The following is a 14,548-nucleotide window of genomic DNA, read 5'->3' on the forward strand; positions in this document are numbered from 1 at the left end:
TTGACATGTAACGTGTCAATGTAAGGTATACGAAGTGTTGATTTCATACACTTAAATATTGCAATGATTACTGCCGTGGCGTTAGCTAATACCTCTATCACAGCACATAATTGTCACTTATTTTTTGTACTGAAAACATTTAAGATGCAGTCTCTTAGCAATTTGGGGGTATATAATACAGTATTGTTGACTATAATCACTAAACGGTGCATTAAAGATCTAGAACTTACGTTTTACTTGGAAATTTGTAGTCTTTAACCTCTCCCCAATTCCCCCATCCTTCCCAATTCCTGGCCCCTGGTAACCACCATTCCTCTTTCTGTTTGTACAAGTGTGGCTTTTTTAGAGGCTACATTCTAAGTGTTATCATAGACTATCTGTCTTTCTCTTTCCAGCTTATCTCCCTAAGCATAATGTCATCAAAGTCCATCCATGCTGTCACAAAAAGTAGGATTTCCTTCTTTCTCATGGCTGAAAAATATTCCAGTGTGTGTGTATATATATACTGCATCTTCTTTTATCCATTCATTTGTTAACACTTAGATTGCTTCCATATCTTGGCTATCGTGAATAATGCTACCATAAACATGGGAGTGAAGATATCTCTTTGAGATCTTGATTTCATTTCCTTTGGATATATATCCTGTGGGACTGCTGAATTATATAGTCCTATTTACAATTTGTTGAGGAGTCTCCACAATGTTTTCCATCGTGGCGGCTCCAATTTACAGTCCCCACAACAGGGCACAAGGGTTCCCTCTACATCCTCACCAGCACTTGTTATCTCGTCTTCTTGATGACAACCATTCTATCAGGTGTGACCTCACACCTGTTTCTGTCATTGCTGATGTTGTTTTGCTCATAAACCTTTCACTAATGGTGGCATCAGAGGCTATGAAAGTACATCATCTTTGCAGAATGAGATGTGCATGTTATCCAACAGGAATAACTCATCACATCACTGTAGGCAGTCTGACTTATAGGAGAAGACACTGAAGACCACAGGCAGACCCTTTAAAATGAATGTAGGTCAAAGTTCGTCATTGGCCACTAGCTTACACATGGCTAGTTAATTCAAATTAAACCAAATTAAAAAGTAAGCTCATAGAGCTAGTGGCTAGCAAACTGGACAGAGCAGAACAGAATATTTATATCATCAAAGAAAGTTCTGAAAAACACTGATCTAAGTAGTAGTAAAAGCTAAAGAAATGGACAAGATCATGCTGAAAGGAGGTATAAAATGGAAGATGATGATCTGAGACAGTACCTGAGAACACTAATTTAAAAGGGTGCAAAGGGGACACCTGGGTGGCTCAGTTGGTTAAGCGTCCAACTCTTGACTTAGGCTTAGGTCATGATCTCACAGTTCGTGGGATTGAGCCCCACACTGGGCTCTGCACTGAGAGTGGAGCCTACTTGGGACTCTCTCTCTCCCTATCTCTCTGCCCCTCGCCTGATTGTGCGCTTGCTCTCCCTTGCTCTCTCTCTCTCTCTCTCAAAAATAAACATTAAAAAAATGAAAATAAAAGGGTGCAAGAAGTGATGAGCAAAGATCAGAAGAGACAGATAATCAGCATTATCAGTGCTAATAGTGTGAAGAAGATGAAATTTGAAAAATCAGCCACCAAGTTGGCAATTGTCGATCTGCCAAAGCAATTTTAGTGGAATGAACAGAAGCAAAGGCAAGGTTGAGAAACCAATGGGAGGTGGCTTCCTTCCTCAATGAGCGCTCTCCACCCTTTGCCAATGCCATCATAATAGTAGAAAAAGGTAAGAGCTGTTTAGTACTTATGTGTTAACCCCCATTCTAACACACTGAATCATCATATCTAATATATAACATAGGTACTAATGTTCCCATTTTATAGATGAAGAAACAAACCGAGAAAAACACAGTAATTTTCCAAGGTCACATGGCTATCAAATACAGAGCCAGGATTCAAACCCAGGTGAATTTCAGAGCCTGAGTCCTTCAAGATTACACAAAATGGACTCCTCAATAACACTTCCCACCCATTGGTTCACACTTCTCTTCATACCAGACTGAATATTAGCCTTTTAAAGTCAAGGAATAAATTGTAACTACCTGTGCTATACGGTATAAAGAACATTCAAATATTTACTGAACAAATGAAAAGAACGAATTGACAAAATTTGGCAACAAGGGAAGGAAGCAGAGCATCGATCGTATTCAGCAGGGGAAAAGAGGTCAAGGGAAAGTTGGAGAGGGAGGCTGTTTGGTTTTGCTTCTGCTTTTTCTTTTATAATGGAAGACACTGGAACATTCTTAGAGAATGCAACCTCTAAGGAGTGAAACATACCTAATGGAACAGGACTGGGGCAAGAACGGTGGTAAAGGGATTAACCTTGAACAGGAACACAGACATTTCTTCTGTGGATATTGGAGGGGAGAGGAGAAAGAGTTGCAGATATAGAAGATTACAGGTGCAGACAGCAGGAAATTGAGCAAGTTCAAGCAAAATGTCCTTTATTTTGTCTCTGAAGAGGGTGTCAAGGTGAGTGCTAAGAGTCAGGGGTAACCATCTCTAAGATCTTTTAAGGGAACGCTGTGGAATGTTCCCGTGTGGATACAAGTGGGTATTTTACACACACACACAGAATATCATTAAAGGATACAAAAGAAAATAATAGAAGTCACCGCGGCCTCTGTACGGGAAAAAGCTGAATTGGTCACCTGGGATGTAAGGAAGTCTCAGTGAATCTCACTCTGTAATCTTAAATTCGTGGGCTTTTTAAGAAGCGCACACACTACTTTTTCAGTTTAAAAAAAAACTATTTACAACAAAAAAAGGATCAGGCCCATAGTGAAGGGAAAGAGAGTGATGATAATGGTTTAGCATAAAAGTCAAGAGAAATGGAAAAGAAGGTAACCAAAGAGCTAGTTCAAAGCCAGGACTCTGGAGTTAGACTGTGTGTGCCGATATCCACCGCTCCCTATTCCCAGCTGTGGCACCTCAGGAAAGTCCCCAGAGCCCTCCTCCTGTGCCTCAGTTCCATCAGGTCCAACACAAGGGTGCTGAGAGTGCCCACTTCAAAGCAGTGAATTAGGATTAAGTGATTAAAATCGTGCCCAGCCCACTGTGAGAGCTGAATAAATGTAGCTATTGTGATGATGATGATTATTGAGCAGCTTTCAGGACCCAGCTAATCAACGGGGCCTAGAGACACTGAATGTTAGAGAATCAGTTCACATAGCTGGGAAGGTTTCCACCCTGATGCAGCGGCCCAGTGAAGACACAGAGAGCCTGTCAGGTTGCTCTAGGCTTGGAGATCTGAGGCACAGAACAAGGAAGTCAGAGGTCTTATTATTTATTTACATTCTACCCTACCTCAGCTTTGAGAAGGCAAGGAATGTGAAGGCATCCTAGTTCAAAAGGAGGTCCAGGGTTACTTTTACGGAGTGTGGCTACAGTGTGGAGCAAATGTCAGCGGGAAGCTGACAGAGAAAGAAAGAGAGGCAAGGTCATGGGGCTGGAGATCTAGATGAAACAGAAAGGGGGTGGGGGGGATATGTCCAGGACCCAAACCTCCTGGTGTATTCCCCACCACAATTAAGGTCAAGTTGGCTCTCTGGACACAAAGCAGGTGTCCAACAGGAGCGTAGGGAAAAAGGGAGGTGAGAAGCTAAAAACAATGGTCAAAATGCTGCTGATAACTGACATCCTGTCACATGCCCTTCAAAATGACCAGCCCTAGAGAATTCAGTCCTACAGATGAGATTCCCCTACTTTGGTATCTGAGAAAAAATCAAAAGAGTAAAACTCATAATAGCTGTCATGTATTAACTGCTAGGCACTGTGCCCAAACTACTGTAACATGCATTACCTCAAGCAATCCTTACAACAATCTGTAAGTGGACATACTGTCATCATCTAATCCATTTCACAGATAGGAAAACTGAGGCACAGAAGTTAATTAATTTGCCCAAGGATACACAGCCATATTTGAATCCACTGAATCCATCCTGAGCCCTTTTTACCACCATAGGGCTCTAAAGCCACATTGCCAGGCCCCCAAAGGAGCCCAAATTGGCAGGCCCAGTTCTCCAATGACCCAGATTTGTTTCTGGTAACCTTTACCTGCCCTTGCCCACCACCACTGAAATATTTTATAAAAAGAAATAGACATTTAGGGTATATCAATAACATTTCAGTTTGAGTTAATCATGACTAGATTAATGAACCAGGTGGTGTAAGGTTACAAGAGTAGTTCTGCATAGATTTCCAATTAGCAAAGCATCACAAACCTACTGGAGTAAGCTCAAGCCTATGCCAAGCATTACAGAGAGGAAGAGTGACTTCCAAAAGCTCACAAACACATGCATAAAGTAAATGAAAGCAGGTTCAAGATAACATATCAATAACAGCAAAATAATACCCTCAGAAGAGAGGCTGACTGAAGTTAGAGCATGGTGCTAATTGGAGACCATCACCTTCTACGAAGAGATGAAACTGTCACATTGAATTTCTGATTGCAGATTAAGTGCATTCTGTTTTTCATGTTCATTTCTCAGAGTGTCAAATTTTTCATTAGAAATGAATTGTAATTGTCCTTATAAATTGCATTCTACCCAAGGATTTGATCCACAAAACAGTTTAATACTACAGTACAGTCCATAATTAATGTCACCAATTCGTAAATCCTAGTTAAAAACTGAATGCTGCATAGTTTCATTTTAGGATGCCCAAATAAACAACCCACCTCAGAAAAATGCAGCAATTATAGGATAAACTCCCACATCCTGGGAAGATACTTTATAATAAAATAAGCCTTATAAATGCACTATTATGGATCTTACAATTAGACTAATCCATGTATCTTACTAAGAGTTTCAAGAAATTCTACATCATAACTCCAAAAGAAGCATGTACTTTTCTTTTTTAACTTCCAGAATAACCTAGAATTAGCAATAATATCCTTGGAGAGTTGAACAGGTATTTAGCCATCTTTAACCCATGAAGGTCCCTCGTGAAATAAACAAAAAGCCCTGTAAGCCCTTTACCTCAAGAAAATAAAGAGCAAAGATTACAAGGAGATATTGATAGGAAGGGAGAAAACAGACATTTTAATAGGATTTATACAGTTTCATTTCTGAAGCTTATTGGAGAGTACATCATGTCCTATATACCTCTTTTGTATGATTTTATATATATATATTATATGAATATATATTGTATTGTAATATTGTATTGTATTGTAATATATTGTATTATTGTATGACTACATATATATTATTGAGGGTAAACATTTCCTTTGAAGTTAAAATATATATATACGTGTATATATATATATTTTTTTACCCTCAATAAATTATTTAGAAGTAAACTGTTTTGGGGCACCTGGGTGGCTCAGTCAGTTAAGCATCCGACTTTGGCTCAGTCATGATCTCAGGGTTCATGAGTTGGAGCCTGCATCAGGCTTTTTGCTGACAGCAGGGATCCGGCTTTGGATCCTCTGTCCCCCTCTCCCTGCCCCTCCCCCGCTTGTGTGCTCTCTGTCTCACACAGGCGCTCTCTCTCTCTCTCTCTCTCTCTCTCTCTGAAAAATAAATATTTAAAAAAAGAGAAGTAAACTGTTATGAAGCATATTGTAAACATCCTTCACAACTGATAAACATTTACTAGTTACTTCTAGCTCATCACTAGTGAAAAACTAAAGGTACAAAAACCTTGGCCTGGTTCAAGTACTCTAACTTCTTGACTTACGTCAGCTCTTGGATTCCTGAAGCCAAGGTCTACAGTTCTCTTCACAGACTCTCCAGGTCCATTAGGCTTTTTAAATTTTGTATTTTTCCGAGATTATCTTAAACATTTGAAGTGAAAGAAGCATAATCTGGACAATCTGAATGGCCACTCCACGATCATGCCCCTTCCACCAGGCACTTCTGGTATCCACACTGCTACGTGTGTGTACTACCACAGGGCATTAGAAGAAGCCAAACAACACCAATCATGCTACATAGGTGTTCACAATCTCCCCTACATAGGAGGAATTAAGTTGTCTATAACTCCAAAATGACACTATTCAAGGAACCACGTACTTAGTTAGAGCTATGGCAAGTTAAATTTCAAGAGAAAAACGAATATAGATGCTGGTGGTCTTGGGTGCGATTCTTTCTGCCCTGTTTCAACAGTTTCATACAACTTACTAGACAATATGTACATATGGCTATATTTTTTTTAGATTTATATATATTTTTTTTAATCATAAACAAGTTTATAAGAGTTCACCATTTCACTCAGAGCCTCAAGTTAAGATCTTGTGAAAGAGACAGTGATGTCAGATGACAGGTCTCTATTCAGTGTGGGGCTGAGTCTTTGGATTTATCACTGTACTTTGCTTCCTCAGCCTCTGGGATTCCATTTCCATCCAAGACTCTAGCAGGCAAAAAGGAAAACAGCAAGCCATACACATATCTTTCCACTATTAAATCCAACACTGATGACTTAATTTCAGCGAAACATCATCATCAATCACATTAAATTAATGTTGTTGTTCATTTGAATTTTATTGGTTTTATAGTTTTGTTTTTGGTTTTATATGTAAATCTGTTTGAGTTTTATAGTTGTAAAAGCGCCATAAGCATAAGGAGTTATATTTTTAGTTTTATATCTATACATATATAAGCAACATTATTTTTATTATCATTCAAGTCCACATGGGAGTAGCACAAGGATTTTTTTTCTAAGTTTGAGGTTGTTTCCTTTGTAGGTTTCTTTTCTAAGTTTCATCTGCACGCAGATGTCAGAGTTTCATGATCCGCATTTTACACATAAAACCATAACCCCCTCCCCTCCGAAAGCTTCAGCAATTTGCTCTGACCATTCAGCCATCACAATCAGAAGTCTGCATCAACCCGAATGGCACCTGGCATGCCGGGATAAGAACTGAGAATGGGACGACTCCGCCTCCACCACACTATGAGGAAAAAGCCTGACCCCGTCAGGAGTTTCCAGCATAGGAAAGTAATTCAAATATCCAGCGTAATATCCCCAACGCCCTACGATCTAGAAAAAGATTGTACTACTGCTAGTACTACTAACGATGACAGCAGCAACAATCCTATAAACGGCAAATATTTACGTAGCAGTTACAATGAGCCAGGTACTATTATAGCTCCATCACGCAGTAAACTTTAATCTTCCCAACAATCCCATTTTGCACCTGAGGCGACGGAGGCATGGAGAGAAGTAACTTGCCCAAGTAATGCATCATATAGCTAGGATTCAAACTCTAAAAGCGGTCCGGGTCCCTGCTCATAAATGCTATTCACGGTGCCTTTTCTATAAAAAGCTGTACAAAAGGATAGCAGTGGATCTTTTTGAAGAATCAAATCTATGGCAAGCATTTCCGAACAGTTTTCACTAATTAGCTAGTAACTGAAATATTCCAGCACCAAAACTTAACTTATTGAAACTCTCAAATCCTCCCCTAAGTTAATAACGATTATTTGATTTGCTATTTGAGAAAATTACTCCCGACGGGAAGGTATTTCAATGCCACCCTGCTGCTACTGCGAGAAAAGTTACCTTTGTAGATCCTGTTCAAAGAAAGCTCATGCTTTGATCCTTAATATCCCATGAAGTAAAAGGTTACGCTTAATCTATATTTTATAGACCTAAAAGTCAAATTAGTTTCTGGAATAAACAAGCAGAGTGTGACAGTAAGCATATTCTGTGGCGTTCACGACATGCCTAGCTTGGAGGATACTATGTGCTGAGTTAAAGACAATTACATTCGGATAATACATAGCAGTTTTGTCTTGTATTATTCTGCAAGCATAAACAAGTTATACACATGTTAATTTACATTCTATATAAAAAGCCAATTTTAAATCCAATTTATAAGGCAATAAATATATAAAGATTCTAGGACACAGCAATAAAGTTATGCCATAAAGTAGAGTTAATTCACGACAACAATAATAAAAGCATGACAAATTTTAGCATTCTACCAACTGCACAAAGGTGTTTCAGGTAACATCTGTTCAGAAGCAATTGCTACAAGACAGACTAGATGAGATGCAAGGTTTCACAGTGTAATAAATGTATGTCAGTTTGCTTGCTTCGTAATTAAAGACATGAGTCTTTGAAAAAAAGCAATTAAGCCTTGCTCTAAATCTGAGACAATTATCCCTACTCCCACCCCTTTTTACCCACCAAAAAAAAAAAAAAAAAAAAAAAAAGATCCAGAGTGATCCAGAAGTAATAACTACCATATATCATCTATTTTCAGCAGCTAAACATACTCCCAAAAGCCACTTTATATATTTTGGTAGCTTTTGATAAATTATATATTAGCCAACAGAGAAAACTTCTTTTCCTCTGTCAGGAAAAAAACAAAAGTCTGGGGCAATTCAGGCAATTTACTTAAAAGACTGGCCTGAAGAAAATAAATGATCTTACCTTATGAAGGTTTCAGTGTCAGATGGGTTAGTTGGAATTTTGATATAACACTCAAGTGCCCAAATAAGAACACTGCCTCCGATTCTTGACAATTTAACTCTAATACAACTGAAAGTATCACTTTAGCTGAGGACACAATGAAGAAATAAATTCAAAAGGCACACAAAAATAATTCCACATTTTTCTCAGCTTTCTAGCAACTTCGAAAATGAGGCAGCAGAACAAGTTGGAATCAAGTTCTAGCTGCTGTTCCAGAGGACCAAACTGTTATCTTATATCCCCCCAAATCACGGTCCAAAAGAAAATGTTACCAAAAGGGAGACATTTAGGTGAATCTGACAGTTCTCCTAAAATACACATGGATGAACTGGTAAACCAAACCTTTTAACATGGTCACCCTCATAACTACACCTGTTGTGTTCATTTCCTGTGGCTGCCAAAACAAATTCCTACAAACTTAATGGCTCAGAACAAAAATGTATTCTCTCAGTGCTGGAAGCCTGAAGTCAGAAATCAGTTTCACTGGGCTCCAACCAAGGTGTTAGCAGTCCCACTCTCCCTCGGAAGCTCTAGAGGAAACCAGTTCTTTTCTTCTTCTGGTTTCTTAGGGCTGACAGCATTCTCTGGCTTGTGGCTGCACCACTAACCTCTGCCTTTGAGTCACATCACATTCTCCTCTTCTGTAGTCAAATTTCCCCCTGCCTCCCTCTTACAAGGACACCTATGTTTGTTTGCATGTAGGCCCAGCCCGGTAATCCAGAGTAATCTCCCCATTTTAAAACCCTTAATTTAAAAATCTTTTTGTTGCAATGGCAGGCAACATTCACAGGTTTCAGGGATTAAGACCTGGTTATCTTCTGGGGGGGGGGGGGGGGGGGGGTCAGTTTCAGCCTGCCACAGCTGCCTCCAAATGAACCCAAAGCCAAGAGGTGGCCATGCACTAATCCCATCATGCCTACTCCAATTTCAGTTGCCCCTCCTCCAATAGTTCTCCCGCTGGATTCCTCCTGCCACCTAACAACCTGCCTGTGATCAGGAAATCACTAATTCTGTACTCATTAAAGGTATTACTATTTTTAATGGCTCTTGAGTGAGACAAGTAGTAAAGGTTAAAATTCCCAACAGCACAAAAGAGCAATACAGGACAGTGACTAAGAATGTAGGAGACAGCTTGCCAAGGTTCAAATCCTGTCCTCAGCAACAGGCAGTTGTGTGACCTAAGGCAATTCAACCTCTGCATTTTGCTTTTTCCATCCAGCAAACAAGACTAATAATACCACATACCTCATAGGGTTGTTGTAAGGGTTAAAGGAGTTGATATACATATATATGGAGCACATATATATATATATATACATATATATATACACACACACACACACACACATATATGGTACCTAGAACAGAGCTTCGTTCATTTATTAAAGTAACTGTTATTAGTAATGATGTCCAAAATGGTAGACACATATATATTACTGAACAGGGTGAAATATCTCTCACAACCAAAATCGAAGGTACAGTAATGACATAATTAAACAATAATGAACAATCTGTTCAATGGAAAGTATAAGATTAGATGCAAGATTTACACCAAAGTCTGTGACAACTTTTAAAGGATATTCCTAATTAAAAAGAAGAGTCACTCTGCCAACTGGGACCACCAAACATACAGGCCTCCTGTCAAAACATTGACCCACGGCTTCTCTGGAAGACACACATCCTGCTCTCAACACAGGTATGGGGGCCACCACCTTGTGCACTGTGTGTTCGTAAGAGTAGGACTGAAGCACCCAGCGTCAAGTAGGGCAACTGTTTTGTTCTGTTCTACAAGGGAAACAGGACTCAGGCTCAGGTATTATGAGTGTGACCTACGGCAGGACAAAACTTCATGATCCTACTGAACTCTACCTTCGCAAAGCCTTCATCCAGGTACCTGCCTTGGCCTGCCAATCTCCTATGGTTTCATCCTGTCCCCAGTTACTAGCCTCAGCATCTCAATACTCACTGCTTGCCATATTTTCTACTGAAATCAAGTCGGTTAGTTCACAAGCAGCCCCAAAGTAGTGGATTTCTTGTGTGGCCAAACTGTCCTACACTCACAACAGATGAATTTCTGTTTACACAGATCTATGGGGAGAAATTCTATACTACAAACTTGTATACACAAGGCAACAGTACCTTGAGACTCGCGACTAAACACACAGTAGAAAACAAGGACTGGTCTGCTTTACCAGGGCCTAAAGTAAACCAAGATTTCAGTGGGCCCCAGAGCTCATGCCTTCCAACCCAAGAACAGAGCAAGTGGCCAATTTACCACTCAGTTCTACTACCAGCTTGCAGCTTTGTGGAATGTGCGAAACACCTATATTATCGCTTTTCCTGTCGTATCACCAAACTCTGTTGCTTGTTCCAGTCAAAAGCAGCTGCCCCCAGCAACTCAAGCAAAAGCCAAGAAGTGCCTTGACATCTAATAGTACAGCAAACTGAACTACAGAACAGTCACTTGTAGAGGCATTGCTAAGATCTCATGAGGAAGGGATGGTCTCCATCCTCGAAACAAGAGTTACTAGGGTGAGACTGAGAACAGGTGTGAAATAGGTTGACTGGGAAGAGCTACTCAGAAGGCAGCCTTAAGCCTGGCATACTGAGACACAGGCCAGGAACAGAGTTAGGGTTGTTAAAGCCCCCTAAGAGTCCTACTTCAGGTAGAGGTGGTCCCAAATCAGTGGCATTCTGAGAAAAGCATCGCCCAATGCCTCTTGGAAGATAGGCTAAGATAAAGCAATGAGTTTACAAGCATGGGAAGAGAGAGTAGTAAGCCATCAGGTGCAATCAATGTAGATAGTCCAAAAAGTGCACATAACAGAACTATCAAATAAATAAAAAGTCACATAGCAAATGACTTTGATCAACACGGCGGTTAGAAGCGCCAGTCCTCTGGGGCGCCTGGGTGGCGCAGTCGGTTAAGCATCCGACTTCAGCCAGGTCACGATCTCGCGGTCCGGGAGTTCGAGCCCCGCGTCAGGCTCTGGGCTGATGGCTCAGAGCCTGGAGCCTGTTTCCGATTCTGTATCTCCCTCTCTCTCTGCCCCTCCCCCGTTCGTGCTCTGTCTCTCTCTGTCCCAAAAATAAATAAACGCTAAAAAAAAAAAATTTAAAAAAAAAAAAAAAAAAAAAGAAGCGCCAGTCCTCACACAGCCAAAAATTCATGTATAACTTGTGACTCCCCAAAAACTTAACTACCAATAGCCTTCTGTTGACTGGAAGCCTTACTGATAACCAATTAAGGCATATTTCGTATGTTATATTATATACTGTATTCCTACAACAAAGCTAGAGAAAAGAAAATGTTATTAAGAAAATAGTAAGAAAAAACAGATTTACAGTACTGTACTGTAATAAATCCATGCATTAAGTGCAGTTTAAACCCATGTTGTTCAACAGGCAACTGTAATTGATAAACTTAAATATTCCAAGCAAGTTAAATATTCCAAACAAGTTAAATTAAATATCCAAGCAAGTTAAATATTCCAAGCAAGTTATCTCTGATAACAGCATTAGTGAAATGGAAAATATAGCTAAAGAAACTGTAAGTATCTAAATTAGTTTCAGGGATTACAAACAGTCCAAATTACCTCTAAATTAATTATGAAGACATGATTCAAATCAGACTCCTATCTAAAAACAAACACTGGGTGCATCTGGGTGGCTCAGCACAGAGCCTGCTTTGGATCCTCTGTCCCCCTCTCACTCACGTGCTCTCTCTCCCTCTCAAAAATAAATAAACATTAAAAAAAATAAAAAATAAAAACAAACACTGTATTTTTAGATATGTTTATTAACTTTAAAGCTTCGAAGTATTGCTTTTAGAGGTCTTTTCATCTTTACAATAACCCTTTTAGCATACTTAAGAGTGGCACCTGGGTGGCTCAGTCAGTTAAGGGTCTGACTTTGGCTCAGGTCATGATCTCATTGTATTTGAGTTTGAGCTTCGAGCTGCATGGACAGCTTGGAGCCTACTTCAGATTTTGTGTCTCCTCCTCTTTCCCCTCCCAGCTCACGCTCTGTCTCTCTCTCAAAAATAAATAAAAATTAAAAAAATATAAAAACAACATACTTAAGAAATGAAAAACTAGAGCTAGAGAAGAGCTAGAATCCAAATCATGTAGATACATCCTTCAGTGAAACTAAACCTAAATATTAATTATTTCACTTCTGTTTTCATAACCTCCTTGCTGGAAGTCACAGAAAATCCAAACGAAAATCCAAAATACCTCATGTATTCTGGAGCATAGAAGAAACAAAATGGAATGACATCATTAACCCAAGCAAAAGACTCTAAAAGGAAGAAAAGTCATTGCCCCAGGATTCTTCTCATATTGGCTAGAATCCTGCCTCGCCAATTTAACTCTATCCTATTTGTTCCTCAACTCTACCAACAAAACAATCAACAACATAGTTGACCCTCCTGCAAATTCTGCCAGTCCTATGGCCCTCTTGCTACTTAATTTAGAAAAATTAATCCATGTTGTCCCTCATTTTCAGTATTCTGATACATCTCATAGCTCTGCTCCCAGTTTTATTCAACCATTACTTTTAATTGTTAGCAACTCACTCCTGCTCCACAAATGTCTATTCCCTTAAGGTATGTATCCTGACTTAAATTCCTAACGAGATTTATTTGTTCACAGAAGGCACATGCTGTGTTGTATAACTGTGCCCAAAACTGAAAAAGTTATATTCCATAACTCCATATTCCTAATTAAATGGAGGGGTCAAATATTAAATTTTCAATTGTTAGATTTACCCCAAATCTATTAACCTTCTGTGATTTATTTACACACATTTTTACAAAGCAGTCATCACTGCCTATTCTTTCACTAGTGTACACCAACAAAAAGATTCACAAACCGCTGATCATGACATCTCCCTTGGGTGTTAAAGTAAGAGAAGCAACCAGAATAGCGAGTTTCTTTCTAATATAAACAAAACATTCCTTAGCAGTGACTACATAGCCCGCCAAGTTTTAAAACCTGTTGTTTCTCCTTGGAAAATTACAGCAGAAAAAGAAATACTACCCCCTAAAAGTTCACTTTGCTATGTCTCATACCCTCGGAAGCCAGAAGGGTGGGGAGAAGTTCGACTCAAAAAAATGCAAGGTTCACCTAGGTGACGTCAATACATTCACATTTGAACTGCTTTTCATGTCAGCCAGAACAAATGTGGGGCAACACAGTGACCAGTGAGTGTATTTGGCAGTGGGTCCAAACAGAACTGGACCCTGTCGTCGTAAATCTATTAGGAGACTGGAAGCTCTAGCAATCTAGAACAAAATGTAGCCCCCGACCCATTCCCGTTTACACCGTGGACCCACCCACCCACTAGGCTGTCAGCCAAGTCAGAGTTTCATGAAATTGAAGGATCCTGGGACCTGAGCCGCAGCCCTTCGGCCCTGCAGGAGCTGCCCCACCAAAGCTCCAGGCGAAACTTACAAACTTGGGACGTTTCTCTCCAACTTCCCCCGCGCCGCTGGGCGGAGGGTGCTGAGGGCCCTTCCGGCCCGGCATCTTGCTTTCCCGGCAGCTACGGAGCGAGGCTGAGGAGGGGTAGGGGGCCCCGGCGGCCGAGCCCTGCTTCGGGTGGTGCAGCCGAGGCCGGTGCCGATCCATCTTTCTGCGCAGCTCTCGGGGACGGAAAGAAGGCGGCTGAAATGCAAGCTACAAGCCGTGAGCGCGGGAATCTGCGGCGGATTAGCCTTCCCGGTTCCGCCGCCAGCTGTGCGGGCCCAGCTCAGCCCAACTGCTGCTGCCGGGGCCACCGCCAACACATCCGAAAACTCCCGCCACGGCTGATGGCTCGGGACCCGCCAATCCCGCGCCGCTTCGTCAAAGACATTCCCGGGATCCGCCTTTTCCGGGCAGAACGAAACATGATTGGCTGTGCCTCCCGTTCATTTCGCCACTCAACCGTGGCAGCTACCTTAAGGGCAAGGGCGGGATTAGGTCGCGAAAGCGCGGAAAACCTATTAGGAAGTTACCTGTCTGGGTTTATTTGGAATTTGGAGAACCGGCTCCTGCTAAACTGAAAGGCAAGCGAGACCCCTGCACCACCATTCGAGCAGC

General features: G+C 40.8%; 1 protein-coding gene across 1 annotated transcript in view; it reads right to left on the reverse strand.

Moving 5' to 3' along the window:
• The window catches only part of DIAPH3 (diaphanous related formin 3), a 514,561-nt gene extending 500,258 nt beyond the window's left edge, over window positions 1-14,303 (reverse strand). The window contains exon 1 of the mRNA XM_043580147.1: window positions 13,919-14,303. Coding sequence (XP_043436082.1) covers window positions 13,919-14,095 — 177 coding nt within the window. The 5' untranslated portion in view covers window positions 14,096-14,303. The remainder of the gene's footprint in view (window positions 1-13,918) is intronic.
• Window positions 14,304-14,548: the final 245 nt, after the last annotated feature.

Source organism: Prionailurus bengalensis, chromosome A1 (genome assembly GCF_016509475.1).
Source record: "Prionailurus bengalensis isolate Pbe53 chromosome A1, Fcat_Pben_1.1_paternal_pri, whole genome shotgun sequence".
Lineage (NCBI taxonomy): Eukaryota > Metazoa > Chordata > Mammalia > Carnivora > Felidae > Prionailurus > Prionailurus bengalensis.